Source organism: Plutella xylostella, chromosome 4 (assembly GCF_932276165.1).
Source record: "Plutella xylostella chromosome 4, ilPluXylo3.1, whole genome shotgun sequence".
Taxonomy (NCBI): Eukaryota; Metazoa; Arthropoda; class Insecta; order Lepidoptera; family Plutellidae; genus Plutella; species Plutella xylostella.
The window spans coordinates 5,552,756-5,576,047 of NC_063984.1; the positions used below are offsets into that span (position 1 = coordinate 5,552,756).

A 23,292-nucleotide genomic window follows, 5' to 3' on the forward strand; every position below is an offset into this window, starting at 1 on the left:
TACTGTCACATTAATAGAGAGGGACATACTTAATCGTGTGCCTATCTATGCTTTACATAATTACAGTAAATAGGTGGCTACGTAATAACCAAGAACATAATGTTAGACAATAAATAACGCACGTTATCAAATGCATGCAACGCCAATGAACTTTTTTTAATTAATATATTATGTTCGCTATAGGATAATTATAAAAATATAAGCAGTGTCGAGTAAATCACACACCTCGCAAAAAATGCAACTTGATTGTTTTTTTTTTAAATTTAGGTAAAGATACCTAAATTTAAAAAAAGTATCTCACGGGTTTGCTAAATGAAACATTAAACGCTACGAATGCCAACAAAAACTTTTTCTAATCAGGTCACTAGGTACACCACGTAAAACTCACGATCATGCAAATACGGAGCAATTTCCACCGCAACATCGGTCAGGCATCGGCCACCGGCGCTGGCGCAAGGCACGCGCCATACGCCTCGGAGGGTTACTCTAGCTATGATGATGATGAAATCCTGTTATCCCTCATCAGGGACATAGGGCTCGATGAAAGCATTTCCACTTCTTCCGATCCTGCGCGGCAGCTTCCAGGTCGTCCCAGCCGAGACTTTTCAACTGACCGCCTCTAGGTGGTACGGGGGCGGCCCGGCCTTCTCTTCCCCTTCGCTTGCCATTTCAACCCTTGTATACCCTTCAAGCTATGCTAACAATAAACTAACGAATACATTCTGGCATAGGTACAATTGGTACGCTTAGGACAACGCGATAGTGTCGTGTCGGTTTTCGTTTGCTAGAGTGACCCACCGGTCGCAACACCTAATTGGGCTACAATCTACCAACCGACCCACTGTTGTCGTACTACCAGCTACAGGGGTTACGTAAACCACTGTTGTAACAAACTAAGTCAGCCGTTTTGAAACTGTTAAGCCGTGGGCTATGAATTTGTTTCGTTTTGTTCGGCGAATAAGTAAATAGTAAAATTCTGCGTGAAGGTCGTAAAGAGACTTTCAGGTCAGTTTTGTTTTGGGTATCATTTCATTGCCATTCAAGAAGAATTAACGGTATTTGTCAGCATTAGGCACATCGTGTGTTGTTCACGTTCGATTCTAATTATGAAATAATTAATCATTAGGTCAGACCTATTTACAGTATGTGAAGTACCTATGTCAGATATTTAGATACTTACTAAATTGGATAGAAGCATTAAATTAAAATAATATGTAATTAATTTATTGATAATTTTGTAAGTACAGTTAATGCACACTTTTCTATTTAGCCCTGCACGATTCCCTAGCGATCGTGCGTTACCTACATTATGAGTATTAGCCTTATTACGTATTCAATATGCCCCTAAGATTTCAATATACCGATATGTATAACAATAACGCAAGAGAACGGAAGGAAGCCGCACCGTATGCATTCAATAGCTTGTCGCGATGTTACAGATTTCTCCGACTTTTTTCTATTACAACTCGTGTGAAAGTCGTGCATCTCGCTTCTATGCTGACTCTCTCATACTTAGGTATAACGAGTATCTATATTTTTCACTGGTTTCCTGTTAATTCTAATGCTAAAGAGATAATTTCCAAGTTAGCTTTGCCAAAGTTACTTTAGTCAGAAAAACGATACTCTATCTTGCGTTTTAACAGATTGGTATGTAGATACGTGGCACAGAACATCGCGGACTCGTATGTTTATTACAAGTACAAGTTTATCAAGAATCTACAGAGATAACAATCAAAACACTAATTAAATAAACATAACATTCATCATTCATGTAACGTTGCAAAACTTTCTTGCAAACATCTGCTTACTCGTTTGTATCCGATTGCAATACTTTCCCCTGTAATTAACAATTTTAACACACCATCAGCTATCGCCCTAGCACGCAGAAAATTCTTAGGTATTTCTTAAATCTATTTATTTATTATTTTTTTTTTTTTATTTATTTATTCAGCTGCTTAGAGGATTACTAAATAAATCGTAAATCATAAATCGATATTCTAAGGTCAAGTTCAGCGGGCTGGATGACCCCCGCGCCCCGCTACGTTTATTCAACCCAGCTAATCCCCCATGACCGGCCAACCGAAGCCATTCACCAATAAACTAACCTTAACCTATGTCTTTCCAGCCAACGCACAGTACAAGAAACAAAAGGATGGGACGTGTTCCGAGAGATCCCGCCGAAGCAGGACAGCGGGTCGATGGAGAGCCAGCGCTGCCTGGAGATCACCGTGCGCATCATGAAGATCCTGGCCTACCTGGTGACCTTCGTCGTGGTGCTGGGTTCGGGGGTGCTGGCCAAGGGGTCGGTGCTCTTCATGACCTCGCAGCTGAAGAAAGATAGAAGACTGGCGTATTGTAATAAGAATTTAGGTGAGTTATGGTTTTGATAGATGATGATGATGTCCTCCACGACGTGTCCGTCGACGGCGACACCTTTTCAGTTCCTGGCATGTGCTCGTACGTGGCTTGCGAAGCCGAACTTGGTCTTAAACGTGCGGCTACAGATGTTGCACTGTATCTGTCCGCTCGTGTTGTGGGTGTAGTTGTAGGACACCTTGGGACGAGTTTTCCGAGCGTGGCGTTTAGCTTCGAGTTCCTTGAGTTGGGCATCTTCGAACCTGGCCGTTCCTGTTTTAACTGCCTTTCTCCACTCCGATCGCATCAAGGCATCACTCTCCCATTTTGATAGACTATGTACATGACTACATGTAATTATATCGCTAGAATAGAGATATGTGGTAGAGACCTTCGCGGGGCGGGACATAATAGGTTGGCTTATCACCATCTGTAGTAAAGCAGATGATGCCGAAATTTTGTATACTTAAACAGTTTAGTTTCTAATTGTGTACTAGGGAATTGTAGGTAGGTACATAAACCTTGATGCAACATAATCTACGCAGCAAGACTCATAGGTCAAAACTTAGCAAGTACGGCCATACGGTGCCGGAAAGACGTCATTGAAAATGAAATGTCGGTCGACTAATAAATAACAATGTTACGCTCAAGACTAATTAAATATCTAGGTTAATATTGTATTGTTTCCGGCGACCATCACACGGGGAATCCTAGTTTCGGCAACAATTCATGTGGTCATGATGTTTTTGGTTCACATTACATAATAGAGCGTTGCAAATAATTTATGGCATCCTCAGTTGTAGAGGTTTACAAAATTGGAAAAAATATAGTCTAGACGAAAAATTAAATGCATCCCCGATGCATTTCTACCTAGGGAACTACATATAGTTGTGTTGTTTGGTGCTGTAAAAACCTGCCTGTATAACCAATTAACCCCTTAATTTCCCGTTTCCAGGTAGAGATAAGCAGTTTATAGTGACGCTGCCGGACGAGGAGCGGGTGGCGTGGATGTGGGCGCTGTTCATCGCATTTATGGTCCCCGAGATTGGGACCCTCATCAGATCTGTCCGGATATGCTTCTTCAAGTCATCCAGAACTCCAAGCAGCGCCCAATTTATTGTGGTCAGTATTATATGCCTATTAAGATAAGATTGCGGTTGAGACGTTTTTTATAATTGGAAAGATTGTCCGTTAATAGAAACTATATTATCAAGTATTAGATATGATGTATTTGATTAAGTAACGACTTCATAAAGTTAATAGACATTTTACTTATTACCGTAGATAAAAGGTCGAGGAATGCTTAGCTAACTCACACACCCTCTACCACACTCATCAACTTCATTAATGATTTTTATCTATGATAATAGTAATATAATGTATATTTTTTCAATTTTCAGATATTTGTATCGGAATCCCTCCACACCATCGGATTGGCGCTTTTGATGTTCAAAGTGTTGCCAGAAATCGATGTGGTTAAAGGAGCTATGATAACGAATTGCCTCTGCATCATTCCAGCCATTCTGGGGCTATTGTCGAGAAACTCAAGGGACTCTAAAAGGTTCATGAAAGTTATCGTAGATATGGCTGCGATTGGGGCTCAAGTCACAGGATTCATATTATGGCCACTGCTGGAGAATAAGCCGGTCTTATGGCTGATACCGATCTCGTCAATCTGCATATCACTAGGCTGGTGGGAGAACTATGTCACTCGGCAGAGTCCAATCGGTAAGCTTTCTTTTTATGAACTAAGCAAAGCTAAGTCACGAAGGCGCGTGACTTGCAACTCACGCTTTTAAAAATATATCTACTGACTGTCTCTTCCTGCTCTACATTTTAATGAAGTTAGATTTTAGATGTAACAACATGGGAACTTCTATTAATTTATGAGAACGTTTATACCTACAAGTCATATTGCCCTATCAATCTTCTATTTCATTAATCATACTTCACACCCCTAGTTTAACCAAAGATAACAACAATAACAGCTGAACATTTTACTATTTCTATTTCTGTCTCCAATTTCCAGGTATAATCAAGAGCCTCGGCCGCCTGAAGGAGGAGCTGAACCACACGCGCTACTACACGTACCGCTTCATCTCCGTGTGGAAGATCCTGCTGTTCCTCATGTGCATCCTCACCAGCATCTGGCTGGACGGCGACGAGCCCGGCATGTTCTTCCAGCTCTTCAGCGAGGGGTTCGGACCGCACAACATTGTCGTTGAAGAGGTTAGTTTTCTTTTGCGATCGGCTTTTGTTTCATCAGCTAGATAAGGTTGATTTATTTATTATTAGCTTTAGATCGCTTGGAATTTCGAACTTATATGTAGTCTATGTCACGCTCCTCGACTACTACTATCTCCACATCAAAATCTACCCATAACGGAGCTTTGTTGTAACGCTCTATGCACGGAATTATAAAATAGGTTTAGTTAGTGTAGTGTTTATAAATACATAATGGCAATAAAGGATTAAATAAATAAATTACATTGTAATTATATATGCAGTAAATGGCAGCTTTTGCGAAACAAATAGAATAGAATAGAATAGAATACTACTTTATTGACTTAAAAACAATTTACACAAATAACAATTTACAATATAACGCAATAGGCGGCCTTATCGCTAAAAGCGATCTCTTCCAGGCAACCTTTGGGTGGAGGAGAGACTTAAAGAATAAATGAGGAAGGTGTACAAAATGTAGTAAACATTCATGTTTAATAATAAATACTTAAATACATACATACATAATGTAATCAAAGTTATATAGATTTATATAATATAGGTAGGTACTATTGCAAGATGGAGGAAAGATAATGATCTTTTACCTGTTTTTTGAAACCTATAGCTGTCTTCGCAAAACGGATATTTACAGGTAATGCATTCCACAGTCTTATAGCTGCCACAGTAAATGAGTTACTGTAAAACTCAGTAGTATGCGATGGGAAATCTAATAAACGCATTTGTGAGGATCTCATTGGTCTGTTGTCGGGATGGTTTTTAAAAATGAAACGCTCTTTGAGGTACGTTGGAGTTGAGGGGTTGAACAGCACAGAGTAGAGTAAAGAGAGAATATGAACATTCCGGCGAAGGCGAATTGGGAGCCACTTGAGTTTATTGCGATATTCGGATATGTGGTCATATTTGCGTAAACCAAATATGAACCGTATGCAGAGATTTTGAAGGCGCTCAAGTTTATTCAGTTGCTCCTCGGTGATATCTGAATAGCAGGCGTCGGCGTAGTCGAGAATGGGAAGTAAGAGAGTTTGTGCAAGCGAGATTTTAGTAGCGGTAGGTAGAAAGTTACGCAGTCTTCTCAGACTGGCAGAGGATGCAAAAATCTTCCGACTGACTTCACAGATCTGTGGCACCCAGGTTAGGTTGGTGTCGATGAGAATACCCAAATTCTTCACCTTATCGGCAAAAGGGATATTAACACCGTCAAAAGAAATCGGGGGTAGTTGAAGCCAGTCGATTTTGGATTTCAGTCTCGAGCTGCCAACCAGTATCACTTGAGTCTTTTTTGGGTTGACCGTAAGCCCATGACACCTCCGTCCTTAAACATTTCCTTTCTCTTTTCCAGATCCAATTCCAGACGGGAGGCACAATGATACCGGACTTAGCCAACGCGACACTAACCGGCGACTCAGTGGAGGTGGCAGCGGCCTACAACTCTGCCGTCTACGTCATCCTCATACAAGTGTTCGCCGCTTACTTCTGCTACATCTTCGGGAAGTTTGCGAGCAAGATTCTCATCCAAGGGTTCAGTTACGCCTTCCCGATCAACTTGGTTATACCGCTGGTGGTGAACTTCTTGATCGCTGCTTGCGGTATCAGGAATGGTGATACGTGCTGGTTCCATGGGACTATTCCGGATTATCTGTTCTTTGAGAGCCCGCCAGGTAATCTATTCTACCTTATTACGCTTCTAATATATTGTCCAAGGATGAAATGGCCAGAGTAGTAATGATTGCCACGAGACTAAATAGTGTTTTTCTATTTCCAGTGTACTCACTAAGCGACTTCATATCTCGTCAAATGGCGTGGGTGTGGCTGCTATGGCTGCTGTCCCAGACCTGGATCACCATCCACATCTGGACACCCAAGGCCGAGCGTCTGGCGTCTACGGAGAAACTGTTCGTACTGCCCATGTACAACGGACTGCTCATCGACCAAAGCATGGCGCTGAATCGGAAGAGAGATGACCAGAAGGATGTTAAGACTGAGGTAAGATAAATATCTTTTTACTTACAAAATTATGTATATATAATTATGGAGGTAAGGTTGCACTAGTCCGACTATACCGAAATCCATAAGAGCAAACGATAGTATGGCAGCTATGTAATAGCATATATAGGTATAATGTCGTATACATTGTTCCGTCAGAGATAGATACCGCCCAGTCCTTTATTTGGTATTTATAGAAATACCAGCCATTCAGCTGTCTATACGAGTATCATACAAAAGTACAGAAAATGTGCGACAAATATATAAATGTTGCTTATAAATTATCTTTCAGGATCTGGCTGAAATCGAAAAGGAGAAGGGCGACGAGTACTACGAAACTATATCTGTGCACACCGACAACACGGGGTCCTCTCCAAGAGCCGTCAAATCTTCCGACCAGATTACAAGGTATTTACATATAATTTAATTTACGGATTTAACACAAAGAGGGTCTTATTTTTTATGCAGGACCTTGCCGCTGTTTACTATATCCTGAAAATTTATATGGTCATAACGGATATTTTGTTTTATCACCTTTTACTAAACCACATTTAAATAATCATCAACGATATAGGGCTTTCTTTTCTTTCGGCGGCTAGTGTCGTTTTATCCTCCTAAATCTTTTTTTTTTCAGAATCTACGCATGCGCGACGATGTGGCACGAGACGAAGGACGAGATGATGGAGTTCCTCAAGTCCATCCTGCGGCTGGACGAGGACCAGTGCGCGCGCCGCGTCGCGCAGAAGTACCTCAGAGTCGTGGACCCGGATTACTACGAGTTTGAAAGTAATCATTTGGATAATAATTTACCAGTACAGGGGTGTTACGAGGTTGATGTGTGAGTCTGCACGTGGCATCATAGTAGGACTACTACGAGTTTGAAAGTAATTTGGATAATAAAACGGTGTTATGAGCAGTGGCGGCTGGTGCCTCAGATACCCGGTGGTGCACTTTGTGGGTTTAGTAATTTTTTGGAGAAAAATAGATTAACTATTACAATTAGAGGTAAAAAAATGTAAGTACCTATATTTTACCTTATTTATTGACGCGAAATAGCTTCTCCGCCGAAACGAAAACAACACACGGAAAGCAAAATAAAGCATTTAGTCTCTCACATCCACATAACCATTTCTTTTTATTGAACATTTCACTTTTGAAAATTCAGGTAGGTGTTACTATACTACTTATAAGTTTCATTTTTTGTTTTGCACTAAAGGCCGAGGCGGCCCAGTAGATTTAATGTCCAGTCTATTTTGCAATGTCCTATTGCTTTTTATGAAGTCAATATTGTATTTTGCACTCATTTTCACTCACACACACACATACACACTCACGAAATCTTTACTACTTTCTTAGTTAATAAGTAATTAGCAAATTAATTACGTATTCGCGCGCGAAAGGTAAAACTAACAATGACAAGACATGACAAATGACAAGTGCATCGTTCGTAGGTCACGCGACCGGTCAAGGCCGCCGCCCGCGCCTCCCGTGGCGTCATTCGTATTATTTCGGCAATTTCCGTTCGCGTGCGGCGCACGGATTTATCCTAGAACTGCATACAGTTTGTACTGAGCATCTTCCGTCTCACGCGCCGGGCGATTTCCATCCTGTTTCATACTACATGTAGGGGCTCGCTCCGTGCGACAATCCGAGCGCACGAGGCCGTTTTTGTTCAAGCAAAAATAAGATCTAATTCTTTCGCAGTAGAAATCAAAATAGGCCAGCTCGATTTAATTTAACTCGTAACGATAATCAGATTTATGTAATTTCTGTTTAGGTTGGTATTACGGTTGTTATATTGGTATTTTTTGTGAAGTTTATTTTACACGTACCTAGTATGGTATAGGAAGAAGGAAGGTAAAGCTAAAGCTAGGTAAAGTTATTTAGAAGCTTTTTAAATGGTAGTGCGTTGCACGGGCGCACTTGAGGTGCAGCCGCCACTGGTTATGAGATGTCTGCGGCTGTCGTCTATGGCACTGTAGGATTTATTAGTTTAAAGAAGCAGACTTGATCTAGAGACTGTTTTAATAGTAATTTATCATAAAAATATTGATAGATAGATAGATAAAGCGTTTATTTGATCCACTTTCTTACATACACAACAAATCACAATGACAGATATACACATTTGTACTTATAACTAAATAGTAGCTATGATAAAGACAGGTTTGTACTTAGCAGGTTGTGTGTTGAAGCGGACCAAAAGGGTGAAGTAACTCAGCGTGGATGTTTACTCCAGGAGCAAACCGCTGATTTTCAAATTGCTCCCCTGTTTAAAGATTTTTCATGAAGATTATTGAAGATATAAAAGAAAATTGATAATAAGATTTCCTAATAATTTAATAAGATTTAAAATTTCCTGTTTTCTCTTAAATACTCACACACTCATAATAAACCCGATACTCGATTTGCGCAGCCGTAGGCATAATTAATCACCGACCACAATAATTACAACCGTGGTGCAACGATGCATGCAAATGAACCGGCCGCTCAACTTGTTACTTCATTACAGCCCACATATTCTTGGACGACGCTTTCGAAATATCGGACCACAGTGACGACGATTCCCAGGTGAATCGATTCGTGAAACTGTTAGTGGACACGATTGACGAGGCTGCGTCGGAGGTGCATCAGACGAACATTCGTATGAGGCCGCCGAAGAAATTACCTGCTCCGTACGGGGGACGGCTGACCTGGGTGCTCCCTGGGAAGACTAAGATGATCTGCCACTTGAAGGACAAGGCCAAGATTCGACACAGGAAGCGATGGTCTCAGGTTGGTAGTTTAAATAAACTGGAGATCTTCAAGTTACAGTTATAAAAAACAGAAAGATGAAATAATAAACAATGGGTCCAAAGATACTCGTAGCAAAACAAATTGTTAGCTTCCCATTGGAAATCGCTAGCACAAGTTTTACTCATATTCTTCATCTTTCTATCTTCATCTTTAAATATGTATGTAAAGCTATTACACGACAACCAGCTTTACATCGAGTACCTAAATAATGCTGTATTCCTCGAGACACTGAACAGAATATTTTTTTGCGTAAAATTTCCTTCCTAATATACCCTAATAACAAACACCCTTCCCAGGTGATGTACATGTACTACCTGCTCGGTCACCGTCTCATGGAACTCCCCATCTCCGTGGACCGCAAGGAGGTGATGGCTGAGAACACGTACCTACTGACACTGGACGGAGACATCGACTTCCAACCACACGCCGTGAGACTGCTGATTGATTTGATGAAGAAGAACAAGAACCTGGGCGCAGCTTGCGGACGAATCCATCCGGTTGGCTCTGGTATGTTGTAGAGATGATAGAGAGTGAAAGTATTTGCCTTCACATGGTGTCCCAAAATTCCACGTCAGAAGATCAATAAAGACCAGGAAACAATATAATAAAAATAAAAAATATTATAATTTTAAAAGTTGTTAGAATTTTATAAACCCTTTCCATGATTGATTTACAACTAATCCAAACATTTCTGGATCGACTGAAAATGTAAACCTTCATTTATCAGACCAAAAAAATCACCAATCATCTAACAATGTCAACATTTACAGGGCCGATGGTGTGGTACCAGATGTTTGAGTACGCGATCGGTCATTGGCTGCAAAAGGCGACGGAACACATGATTGGCTGCGTGCTGTGTAGTCCGGGATGCTTCTCGCTCTTCAGAGGGAAGGCTCTCATGGACGACAACGTCATGAAGAAATACACGCTGCGATCTGACGAGGCCAGGCATTACGTGCAGTACGATCAAGGTTAGTATTTAATTAATACATCTTGTAAGAGCCCATGGTTTGACATATGGAAATCCAGAGAGGCTTCTCCTACTGAAAAGTTATTCGAGGAATTTCAGTTTAAAGGCACTATTATCCGACATTGAAGAATTTGACATGAAATAGCACGGATTCACTGGATAGAAATAATGAGAACGACACAAACATGTAGAGATATAATAAGTACCTGAAATATGAACTGTGAAAACGGTTTAGCAGGGCGATTTTACTTTTCTTAACATTTTATTATTTTCTTTTAGGGGAGGATCGTTGGTTATGCACATTGCTGCTGCAACGAGGATACCGAGTAGAGTACTCAGCCGCCTCCGACGCCTACACGCACTGCCCTGAAGGTTTCAGCGAGTTCTACAACCAGCGTCGTCGCTGGGTACCCTCCACTATCGCCAACATCATGGACTTGCTTGCCGACTACAAACATACCATCAAAATCAACGACAATATCTCCACGCCGTACATCGCTTACCAGGTAAGATACTGCAAAGATGAAATTCAGAGATGGATGCTAATTTAAAGCTGAAATTGTGAACCTGTGGCAATATCATTCTGCCATGGGTTGCCATAGTTTACGTTAGGATTATCATGGCTGATTAAAATATGTTACTTATATTGTTATAGCTCTGTTATCGGTCTCTTCTCTAAGCTTATTTTCTCTTGCAGATGATGTTGATTGGCGGTACGATCTTGGGCCCTGGTACTATATTCCTTATGTTGGTGGGAGCCTTCGTGGCTGCGTTTAGAATCGACAACTGGACTTCATTCGAATACAACCTCTACCCGATATTGATCTTCATGTTCGTTTGTTTCACGATGAAATCTGAGATACAGGTAACTTTTTTAAATGTTGCAATACATGTTGTCAGTTGGCGATACAGGAAATTCCGGATATTAACCTGATGTCTCTGTTTCCAGTTACTGGTGGCACAAATACTCTCTACGGCATATGCAATGATAATGATGGCGGTAATCGTGGGTACAGCTTTACAATTGGGCGAGGACGGAATAGGTTCGCCGTCGGCTATCTTCTTGATATCACTGTCAAGTTCATTCTTCATAGCCGCTTGTTTGCATCCACAAGAGTTTTGGTGTATCGTCCCCGGTATCATTTATCTTCTGTCTATTCCTTCTATGTATCTGCTGTTGATTTTGTACTCGATTATAAACCTTAACGTCGTATCTTGGGGTACACGAGAGGTGCAAGTTAAGAAAACTAAGAAGGTTGGTTTTTTATTTTTGTAACGCGGTGGCGGTTATGGGTGTGTTTCCACTAAGTACCTACGTTATATTTTCAATTAATTATGAAACTGAGTAAAAAGGTTGTCTTTATTAATACAAACAGACATATTTTAGGAAATCGAGCAAGAAAAGAAAGAAGCGGAAGACGCAAAGAAGAGTGCAAAGCAGAAGTCTTTACTCGGGTTCTTACAAGGAGCAAACCAGAACGAGGATGAAGGGTCAATAGAGTTCTCATTCGCGGGTCTATTCAAGTGCATGTTGTGCACACACCCTAAGGGCAACGAGGAAAAGGTGCAACTATTGCATATCGCATCTACACTTGACAAGCTCGAGAAGAAACTGGAAACTGTTGAAAAGTAAGTTTTAACTAGGGCTTCTAAATGAAAAATGCATAAAGGTACCATTCGAGTGAGCCAGAGGTGCAGTGAACCCCATAGAAGACTGTATTAGGTTGTTCAAGTTAGTTCTTATGTGAAATGCATAAGTTGCATTTTTAATGTTATGTGTTGAAGAAGCTTATAAATAGTAATTTATTAATGCTGAGTCCTCAAAATAAGATTAAATCTGCAATCTTTCTGACTATTTTCTTCTCAACATCCAGGACCCTGGACCCTCACGGCCTCCACAGAGGTAGGAAGCTGTCGATAGGCCACCGCGGCAGTACCAACGGAGACCACGGGCTGGACGCCCTGGCTGAAGACAATGAGGATCATAACCTGGATTCTGACACCGACACTCTGTCCACGGCACCTAGAGTAAGTTTTACATGATAATTGAAATTATATTAGGTGAAAATATACTGCTGTATGTTAAACCACAAAAGAGCTACAACATACTTATATGAAGTGTTTCAAAAAGGGTCTAGTAAGGTGACTCAGGGATCGTGGTCCGGAGTCTCCCTCTTTCGGCTTACTACACCACCGTAGCAACATCATCCTGTAGATTTGCTAATATATTAAAAAAGAGCTGCATTTTATATTCATCATCGTCATCATAAAATCTCCACATTACTAAACCGAAATAGTGATAACTATTTTAAATTAATGTTTCAGGAACAAAGAGACGAATTAATAAATCCATACTGGATAGAGGACCCAGAATTAAAGAAGGGAGAGGTAGACTTCTTGAGTCAGTCCGAGATTCACTTCTGGAAGGATCTGATTGATAAGTATCTGTACCCGATCGATGCCAATAAGGAGGAGCAGGTAAATAATGAGAATAATCTGAAAAAAATATCCTTCCACTATACTTAAAGATATAATTGAAAGAAAGGAAGAATTGGCTTTTTGACTAAAGAGGTATTACACTTATCAAGAGAGTTCACCTGTGTAACTGTCTGTGTCATTGTAAATCCGAAATATAAGGGCAGATTTGTTGCAATTTTTGTTAGAGACGTAACTAAAATTATTCAGGGGCGTTTTTTTAGACAATTTTTTTTCCAAATAAAATCTATACAGTTATGAAAAGATTTTTATCGTCATAAAATTAATTAATCTATCAATCCGTAAACATTTTTTTTACTGTTATTGTTTTAACCAGTTTTCTTACAGGTTTCTTTGGAGAGTAACTATGTCTAAAACATAAACTTGATATGCATCTTCCCCTAATTTTAGGCCCGTATCTCGCACGACCTGAAAGAGCTGCGAAACTCATCCGTCTTTTCCTTCTTTATGATCAATGCCCTCTTTGTTCTCATCGTATTCTTGCTGCAACTGAACAAGGACAACCTCCACATAAAGTGGCCCTTCGGAGTCAAAACTAACATTACGTATGATGAGGTGACGCAAGAGGTAACGCGACAATCTACTACGGAGCGATCGACCTTCAACGATGACTAGGGAGAGCGGTACCGACTCGCCACTTGGACAATCTCACACGCTATGACGTCACCCAATCCCCAGTCACCCTTGAACGTTGATTTACTTTATCTAAAACTGTTATTTTTTACATCATTTCCAGGCTCGCATTGCAGCTGATTTGATAGAGCTTCGGAATAAATCCGTTTTCGCATTTGTGATGTTCAATGCTTTATTTATATTGATAGTGTTTTTGTTGCAACTGAACAAAGATCAACTCCACGTGGATTGGCCTTTGGGCATAAAGACAAATATAACGTACATCGAGGAGACAGGCGAGGTATAGCCAATGTTACCGATCAGTGTGCTCACGACTCTAACGACCTTCTTCTAACCGGTCTGTCCTGGTATGGCACCAGCATGGATATCCTAAAACTACACCTAGAAGGATACTTTAATGGTTTCACGTTTTTCCAATAATATTAAATCCCTTGGGGTCCTGATGTTCTTCCGAGAAATATTCCAAATTTAATTATGACTAATTCCGAATCAGAAAGTTCCACTTGAATGGAGCCGCAACCTCCCAACCACTGTGCACCGCCCGCCAATTCACTTGACGAGTTATTAATGTTTCTCTCTTTACGGTGAAGGATATTCTTCTGTAATCCACTTGGTAACAGGTCACTGGCATCCTCTGTACATACTTAATACTACACCTCGATAAGACTACGTGGTGATTTGCTTAACACTAGGTTATTGTACTTATCGTAAATAAGAATTTGATACAAAAATACAGACCAGCTATAACGAATGAATACAGAAATTCTGCTAGCAGGTTTTTCACACATACTTATTGTATTTTTGTATGATCTAACTCTGTGTTTCATTGCACTACTGATCATTTTAAAGAAATCAGATTATAAATGCGCAACTGCGATAGTTTCTTTGAAGTGACAAACGCTGGGGGATGCAAGCATCCCAATTCATATCCTGCCCACAAAATTTATATTATTTACTCGAATACAATCACTTGTCTTTGCAACTCCTAGCGTTTCTAAACCGCACTATTGTCTAATCTAACATAATTTAAGTTTTATTTGTCAAATTCTATCCAATTTCTATTCTTTCCGCATATTAACCACTTGGAACGTTCTAGGTGCTGATCTCCAAGGAATACCTGCAACTAGAGCCTATTGGTCTGGTGTTCGTGTTCTTTTTCGCGTTGATTTTAGTCATCCAGTTCACTGCCATGTTGTTCCATCGATTCGGAACTTTGTCGCATATATTATCGTCTACGGAACTGAACTGGTTCTGCAATAAGAAGGTAATTTATTTTCCTGCTTCTATACCGCTTATTTGTGAAAACGACACTATAATTAGTAATCAAGCGTGTTTTGTTTTCGATTGCGTTTACAATACTGACTTGCAATTGTTTCTAGGCGGAAGACTTATCTCAAGACGCACTGCTGGATAAGAATGCGATAGCAATAGTGAAGGATCTACAGAAACTGAACGGGCTCGACGACGAGTACGACAATGACTCGGGGTCGGGCCCGCACAATGTGGGAAGGAGAAAGACGATACACAACCTGGAGAAAGCGAGACAGAAGAAGAGGAATATAGGAACGCTCGATGTCGCTTTCAAGAAACGGTTCTTCAACATGAACGCTAATGAAGGACCAGGTAATATTATGCTTTTTAATGTCACATAATCAGTAGCATCATCCAACAACTTTCTACTCCTGGATAGTTGATCTGAAAATTCAGGACCTACATACAACTCCTACGTACAAGACCTTTGGTTAAAATGACACTTCAATTTTATCATCCTTAATTGCTCCTCCTCTAGTCTAATAAATTAAAGTAAGTACTTAAGCAAGTTCACATTCAAATTCTTGTTTCAGGAACACCAGTTCTAAACCGCAAGATGACATTGCGAAGAGAGACGTTGAAGGCGTTGGAAACGAGGAGGAATTCTGTGATGGCCGAACGAAGGAAGTCGCAAATGCAAACACTTGGAGCTAACAACGAATATGGAGTCACTGGAATCGTGAGTTGTTTTAAATGTGTGCCGTGATAATATGTATTTATTTATGTACCTAATTCATTTCGTGATATTTCAGTCGTAGATATATGCAGCCCTAACAGTTCTAATTTTATCTTTATATCGCACTATCCACCAAATTCCTTTCCTTCTCCTATGTACAAGTACATATAAATTTTCAATAACCAATATTAAACAAGAACATGTGTATACGTAATGAGTACTTTCTCATATAAATGTATCCGTATTCACAGTTAAACAACAACCCAGCGGTGATGCCGCGCCACCGGCCGTCGACAGCCAACATTTCAGTCAAGGACGTGTTCGCGGAACCCAACGGGGGGCAAGTGAACCGAGGGTACGAGACAACTCATGGCGACGAGGGAGACGGCAACTCCATCAGACTGCAGCCGAGAACCAACCAGGTCTCCTTCCAGGGGAGATACCAATAACAAGACCCCTAAAAGTTGCCAAAACTACCTGGGAAAATTAGGATAAGAAACTGTAGATACTCATTTATTACTGTTTAGCGTAAGCCGACACTCATAGGAATCGAATTTTTACATTGTATTGCTTGTGATATTGTTACCTTTATAAAGTGTAGCTGATTTGTTTTGACTACTTTTTCTGTTGATTGTTTTTGTTCCGGAAATGACAATATTATCGATTGGTTCAAATTCTTACCTACATTATTTGATAGTAGTACTTAACAGCTTTACTTAGATCAAGTTTAATGAGCAATATTTTTACTCTTTAGGTTTAGGTCCTTAAGCAATCTCCTGTAACTTTCAATTGTAGACTTTTACAAATAGGAACATCACAATTTTATACTTTATTTAGTAGGTACTTTTTAGTCTGCAGTTGGTGGATGACTTGCTTTATTTTAGAACTATAATTATTTGACACTGCCAATATACAATTTTGTATTTTTTATATAATATACTACCTGATGTGTTTTATATTTATTGAAAATGTATTAGTCCTTTTCAAATTAAGTAATCTATCTTATAAGTAAGTGACATTTTCATTAAAATAGAATACATTAATAATTGAAAGAAAAATATAAAAAAATTGCATAGAAGTATTTTATTATTTATTACACCTATTTTTAACTTTAGCTTTTATGGTAAGCAATTTCACAAGGGTACAAGCTTACAGGTGTCATGAATTTTATAGAAATACCTATCTATAATAACATATGTACTTAAATTAACAAACTTAAAAGTACTTACTTAATTCTCTAAGAAAGAGACAAATTCGGTGAGTTTGAAAAGCTGGTCTTCGCTGGAAGTGTGTAGCGGCTGCGGTGTGGTTGGGGGCTTGGGAGCCACAGTGACGCCATCTGCGTCCAGCTCCCACTTGAGGTCCCGGCAGGCGTGCAGCACCGCATCCTTGCTGAGCCCGGACATGGACGCCACTGCCTCCAGTGAGATGGAGCTGTATGAGCTGCCGATCAGGGCAAACGACCTTTCTCTGACCTTATCTGAAATGTTTAAAATACAAAGGAGTTAAAAATGGGAAAAGTATATTTTGCATTTTAGTTGACAACAAATTTTTTTTGCACCTCAATGACTGTAGAAACTAGAGCTAGAGTAGCACTTGCCATAAAGGTATTTTAGTTTCCCCATTTCATGAAAAATATGTGCAAGATAGATCCTTGGCTTATTTATAAAGCTAACTTTATAAATGTGTAATTTCCTCATGGCTCACACTAACCTAAATAAACTTGCTACAATGATCCAAAATGAGACTGTATTTGATTAATTATTTGGAAACTCTTGGAATGTTCAAAGGCAAACATTAAGATATATTATTATTATTATTAAACTCTTTATTGAACAAAATAAATTGTTACAAAGGCGAACTTAATGCTAGCAGCATTTTCTACCAGTTAACCTATGGTGATGTTGAAAAAGAGATTGGTAGTGCTTACGATAGAAGATGGTCTAAATTGAGTACCTATCCAAAATATTAATATAACTATACCTATACAATATAAGTAAATAATTATATACATGATACATACATACATATATTACATACATACACATATACATACATAAACTTAAAATTACTATCATCATCATCACATAGATAGGGATCAGATATATCATATAGATCATTGGTACTCAACCTTTTTTATATAAGGGCCACAAACACGTTTAAGTCATGGTGTCGCGGGCCGCAAGCATTTTTTTTAAACTATTATAGAGCGATGTAAACTATCGAATAATAATATAAAAAAACACATGCATATACTACTCTGTGTAAAAAGTATCGTGAGTAGATCAATAAAACAAAAAATGATTGATATTCATCCATATTTAATGATATCACCTTCAAAGTATGCTCCTTCAGAAACGATAAACATACGACAACGAATTATCTAATCTTCACAACATTTTTTAAACGCTGTTTTTTAGAGTTTTGTTTAGTACTCGCGGCAAATTTTCCTTTTTGTCTTCTATCGATTGTTAGTTATTCTTTGACTATCGTGGTGGTTGTGCACTCGGAATTTTTGCCAGAAAGTCAAACGGAAGAAAAATAATATTATTTGCGGGTTATGCAAAATTTAATACAGCAAATTCGACGAAGAAGGCCAGATTTGTGGAAAAATATTCGAGAAAAGATTTTGCACCACAATATCGCGCTTTTTGCACAAGAATCATCATTGTGAATGAATTTTTGAGCAAACACTCAACAAATACCATCGAGCTTCAACCATATTAACAGATATACATAAGAGCAGACACCAGATATGGCTCACCAGATGCAGCTCACGGCTCTAGCTTTTTTTTTCCTAATCTCAAATTACCACTTCGAGGCACTGTTTTCAATCGATAGAATGTCTTCTAAGGAAAAATCGCTGCGAGTAGGAACTAACACAACTCTGAAAACATCGATTAAAAAAATGTTGTGATGATTGGATAATTCGTTGGCGTATGTCTATCGTTTCTGAAGGAGCAAAATTTGAAGGTGATAAAATAAATTTGGATGAATAACAAACATTTTTTGTTTTATGGATATAATCCCGATACTTTTTACACAGAATGTATATTTTCTATTATCTCTCATGGCACGCGGGCCACTGATAAAGGCCCGGCGGGCCACATGCGGCCCGCGGGCCGCAGTTTGAGTATAGCTGATATAGATAGAATTACCCTCTAAAGCCTTGATAATGCTGGCAACAGGCTCTGTCCAGGTGTATGCTGTGATAGCCTGGTATGTGCCGGGTAAGTCCTTCTTCCAGAGTTTCTGTCCAATGGCCCAGATGGCAACTATTTCTGGATTACTGCTTGTGATGGTTGGTGGTATCCTTTTCCAAAGAAACTTTGCATTGCATCTGTAAATGTATAAGTATTTTACTTTGTCGTCTATTATTAACAGATATTATCATATGAGATAGTGTCTATCTTGAATGAACAAAAAATACTTATATGAGAAACAATAGGTTTTATTTTTTTATATAGTAGAAGACTCAGCATGAAACTAAGTAAGTGCATATGTTTTAGTGGTTGCTTATAAAAGTGGTAAGTCAATCTTTTCAATTGTAAATATGAAAGGTTTGTGAAAAAAGAGGTATTCAAGTGGAAATATGATAAATATACTCACAAATCATTTTGATACAGATAAATAGCCAAAAGTTGTGCATAAGTTGATGGTGTTGCTATGCCATTAGTAGCCTGAAATCAAAATAACGATATTTTAATGTAGAGGGACTGAATTGTTTTAAACTGAATAAACATAACCAAAATATCATACGGAAATGAACAGTTACCTCCAACTCCTGTTTCTCTAATTCGCCACACAGTTTTTCATAATTAGTAAGCATTTTGAATGTATTTACTAGTAAAACCAGTTAATTATCTTAGCTTTTCAATGAATAAATACAAAATAATTTTATGCTTGTGCAAAATATCTCTGCGAAATATTGTCAATTTGACATTCACTGTCAGTGTCAGATGTCAGGCGGCCGTCAGTCAGAAACACCACAGCATAGTTTAAATCCCTTTGAGTCTCAGAACAATAATGAACAACGCACACATTCTAAAATCTAAATGATAGAAAACTAAAACTTATTCTCTAGTAATATTTATTAAAACTCATGTGTTTTTACTACATTATTTATTTTGTAAACCTCATGTATTCTTCTCCGCTATCCAAATATTGCCTGGTAGAGATCGCTTTCTAGTGCTGTTTAGCAATAGAATAATTTATAATCATTACACTACGTATATTTTTGTACATCTTTTTTACACTGTTGGCTAGCAACATTAATTATTTATGGTTTATAGTCTATGTAGTCTATTCTTTATATCCTTGTCTATGGACTATGGACAACTTCCTTTTCCGTTTCTGTTCTTACCACGAAAATAGGTACACAACGTAGTGTTTTTTTCTTTGGTGGGTACACATACATACAGTGCCACAAACTTATCTGTTCCGGTGAGAGCGAACTAAATTGATCCATATCTCATTATTTACTAATGAATTATATGCATATTAATATAGATTAGATGGGTTAATTAAAACCACAAGAGCGAATTACCACTACTGGCAAACTTAAAATCTTATAGAATGAAGAAATATAACACATTTACGTGAGCTGTTTTTATTTACTTCCACGAGCTACGAGCACCCCCAGGGCCTACAATCATCAACAGTCAGCTACAATCACTATACGCTCCATATTATTATACGATATTCTATTTTATTTAAAGAAATTACATCATCTATCGTGTGAGTTTGAACTAGACGAACAGAGCCATGTGAGCTTGAACTAGACGAACGGAGCCGTGGATCCGTCATATTATTATCTGTCGAAGAACTGATGACCGTTAGGGTAGGCGACACACGAGTAACACGATTTCTTGAGTTGAGACTACAGACCACGAAGTAGAGATCAAGGTATATGTATCAGAATACGTGGAGGGTTGCCCTCCATCCCACTGGACCGCTGCCGCTATATAGGCCGGTGCGCGGTGATCTTAGATAGGATGTCGGTAAGTACCTAGTCAATTTTATGAGAACTGTCAATTAATTGCAGTGTGTGATGGCGCTCTTTCTGACATAACTCCCATGATCAGATTGCATTGGGCGACTATTCGTGAAAAGATTGCATCTAGTCCTTTGCGGTACATTATACAAATTACAAATATACATTTAAGTAGGTACTTACCTAATACCTACCTACTTACATTGAATATTGCACAATGAACTTTTCACCATTTGGGGAACTCCGTCCGTTACCAAAACAATATCCCGGGAAAAAATATTCATCCGTGCGATCTTCGTAGCGAAAGCGCGATAAATTATACAAGGTATCTACGTACCTACCTATAACGAGGGTTACTTTGCGATCTGCTATGCTGTGTTAAATTAACAACTTGAATTATTTATTTATGTAAACCAAAAAACACATTAAAAGCCAACAAAAATAGTTAATTGGTTGGTAGGTAGGTAAGTATATAGTAGTAGATATCTAATTTAGTTCACATAAACTACTACCTACTAATATGGATCGAGTAGAGAACTAAGTCGATAAAGTAGTTGTAGCCATAAAAATAACCGGAACCCACGAATAAATAGAGCAGATATCAAGGTTGAATTCGATTACCGACTACAAGCGAGATTATGTATTAAATCGTCGCAGTCGTAGAACAATGACGGATCTGCAAAACAGCAACTTTACAGGAGAGCCAGTTAAAGTTTTTAAACAACGTTTTGTTCGATAAAATGAAAACGGCTGAAGCAATTCATTTGAAATTTGGTCACATTATTATACGAATGGACTTTTGCAATATAGCCTGTATAATTAGTCTGTAATAAGTCTAGGTTTCCTGAAAAATCAGATAGGTCATTGTTCTATGTATCCTACTATATCGCATTATATGATACGTCGTTTTTTTACGGACTTTTATTGCGTATCTAATGGCGTATTATACTTTTCGTCGTTGTTTTAGGGAATATATGGAAAAATTCAAAGACGGATCTTTAAATAACCTATTTAGGAGGGTGCTGATTGCGCTATATTATTTTTTGTTTAGGTCCTTATTTTTTTACAAAATACAATTTTTTTATAAAATGTTTTTTGAAGACCCCATTGTGTCCAAGCATCAGTCAATAATCATCCAATGCTAAACATAGGCCTCTCCCAAGGAGCTCCACAACACTCGGTCCTCGGGCTTCCTCATCCAGCCACTACTGGCTACCAGCCTACGGTTGTCCTTATTTGTGACTGGAGAATTCGTCGACCCCAACGGTTATCGGTTCTTCGGCAGATATAGCCAGCCCACTGCCACATCAGCTTGCACATTTTGACAGCTATGTCGGTAACCTTAGTCCTCTGTCGGATACCCTCATTTCTGATACGATCCAGCAGAGAAACCCCAAGCATAGCACGCTGAGCGACTTTAAATCGGTGGACCAGTACTACCGTCAGTGCCCACCTATCTGCCCCTTACGTCATCACTAGCAAGATGCACTGGTTTAAGGAGACTTTTGTCTTCAGGCCCTAATGATAAAAGTCTTCTTCTCTGATCAGGGATGGCCGAGGAGAATATGTGACGGAGTTTCCCAACTCAATTGTGACATCTGTGACCTTTTACTGGGCAAAGGTCTCTTCCTGGGTCTTCCAGCTATCCCTGTTCATGGCCTCTTCATTCCAGTTCCTACTAAACACGTCTAGGTCATCCCGTTATCTTCTTCTGGGTCTGCCCCTGTGCCGTTATCGGCTACCCATTTGGTAGCATTTTTACCCTACCTATCCGGCTGCATACGACATACTACTCACTTCAGTTTGGCGGTCTTAGCACCCACGAGTCTTAGCACGTCCTTCGACGCTATCTCGCCCAAATAAATTACTCATTGACATATTGTATTTCCTGCCTATCTACCTCAACCCTACGTTTCGTGCTGTTGGTCATGTCTGTTGTCTTCGAAAGGTTCACCTTTAGTCCAACTTCAAGGCTTGCCGTGGATAGCTCTCGCAACATTTGTTGGAGCTCGGGCGTTGAGTGGGAGAATAGGGCAATATCGTCCGCAAAACCGAGGTTTGACTATTTTTTACTTCCGAAATTGATGTCCTTGTCCTCCCAGGACTGTGTCAACTTCTTGAAGACTTCTTTGAGGAAAATTGTAAAGCGTGTACAGCGAGGGTCGCCTTGTATGACACCCTTTTCAATCGGAAACGTTGGACCAGTACCAGGTTTTTCCAATTTCACGTTGGCTGAGCTGTTTATGTAGATAGTACCAACGAGTTCGATGTAGGTTGGATGAATTTTGTGGTGTTAAGGGCGGAAAGTATTGCTTGATGGTAGATACTGTCGAAACCTTTTGTATAGTCAATAAATACATGGTAAAGTGGTGTGTTAAGCTCTATGAACTTTTCAATAATCTGATTGAGCGTGTATAGAGGGTTCGCGGTAGAATAACTAGGTCGGAAACCGGCTTGTTCTGGTGGTTGATGTTAGTTCAGCAGAGGACGGATGCGATTGTGAATTATTTATACATGTGTGATGTCAAGCTAACGGGTCTATAGTTTCCGAGGTCGGATTTCTCACCCTTTTTATGGAGAAGTAAGTATAATGTGAGAATTACAGAATTTACGGGGAATTTTTCCTAAAATTAATACGTGAATAAAGTGGGCTCACCTATTGTTAAGAAGAAAAGCCCCAGTATGAATCGAGTGCTGGTGATTGTGAAACAGCTGAGGAAAATAATCATCCCCACGCAGTTCAAGATGATCCTTACATAGCTACGGATAAGATGATACCAATTTCCTTAATTATTTACTGCCCGCAAACAGTAAATTCACTGCTGTCCGATCACG

At 39.2% G+C, this 23,292-nt stretch overlaps 2 protein-coding genes across 3 annotated transcripts in view; one reads left to right on the forward strand and one right to left on the reverse strand.

The window, feature by feature from the left end:
• Positions 1 to 16,538, forward strand: part of LOC105380296 — a 32,268-nt gene extending 15,730 nt beyond the window's left edge. The window contains exons 3-24 of one of the 2 annotated variants that reach the window (XM_038120885.2): positions 2,126 to 2,370; positions 3,311 to 3,477; positions 3,756 to 4,083; positions 4,385 to 4,584; positions 5,939 to 6,257; positions 6,362 to 6,582; positions 6,875 to 6,990; positions 7,217 to 7,368; positions 9,095 to 9,357; positions 9,675 to 9,885; positions 10,149 to 10,349; positions 10,628 to 10,854; positions 11,046 to 11,213; positions 11,298 to 11,603; positions 11,736 to 11,977; positions 12,223 to 12,376; positions 12,674 to 12,826; positions 13,235 to 13,411; positions 14,574 to 14,741; positions 14,857 to 15,100; positions 15,322 to 15,467; positions 15,716 to 16,538. In XM_038120885.2, the coding sequence (XP_037976813.1) occupies positions 2,126 to 2,370; positions 3,311 to 3,477; positions 3,756 to 4,083; positions 4,385 to 4,584; positions 5,939 to 6,257; positions 6,362 to 6,582; positions 6,875 to 6,990; positions 7,217 to 7,368; positions 9,095 to 9,357; positions 9,675 to 9,885; positions 10,149 to 10,349; positions 10,628 to 10,854; positions 11,046 to 11,213; positions 11,298 to 11,603; positions 11,736 to 11,977; positions 12,223 to 12,376; positions 12,674 to 12,826; positions 13,235 to 13,411; positions 14,574 to 14,741; positions 14,857 to 15,100; positions 15,322 to 15,467; positions 15,716 to 15,913 (4,606 nt within the window). In that variant the 3' untranslated portion in view covers positions 15,914 to 16,538. Of the gene's footprint in view, positions 1 to 2,125; positions 2,371 to 3,310; positions 3,478 to 3,755; positions 4,084 to 4,384; positions 4,585 to 5,938; positions 6,258 to 6,361; positions 6,583 to 6,874; positions 6,991 to 7,216; positions 7,369 to 9,094; positions 9,358 to 9,674; positions 9,886 to 10,148; positions 10,350 to 10,627; positions 10,855 to 11,045; positions 11,214 to 11,297; positions 11,604 to 11,735; positions 11,978 to 12,222; positions 12,377 to 12,673; positions 12,827 to 13,234; positions 13,412 to 13,580; positions 13,758 to 14,573; positions 14,742 to 14,856; positions 15,101 to 15,321; positions 15,468 to 15,715 lie in introns of both variants that reach the window. The other variant, XM_011549820.3, reaches the window with a different exon arrangement.
• Position 16,539: 1 nt separating this feature from the next.
• On the reverse strand, positions 16,540 to 19,400 carry LOC105380295 (COP9 signalosome complex subunit 8). Its single transcript, XM_011549818.3, has 4 exons — positions 19,240 to 19,400; positions 19,074 to 19,144; positions 18,623 to 18,804; positions 16,540 to 16,944 (listed from the first exon to the last, which is right to left on the reverse strand). The coding sequence occupies exons 1-4, from the start codon at positions 19,291 to 19,293 to the stop codon at positions 16,694 to 16,696; spliced, it is 558 nt and encodes a 185-aa protein (XP_011548120.1). The 5' UTR covers positions 19,294 to 19,400; the 3' UTR covers positions 16,540 to 16,693.
• Between the last annotated feature and the right edge of the window lie 3,892 nt (positions 19,401 to 23,292).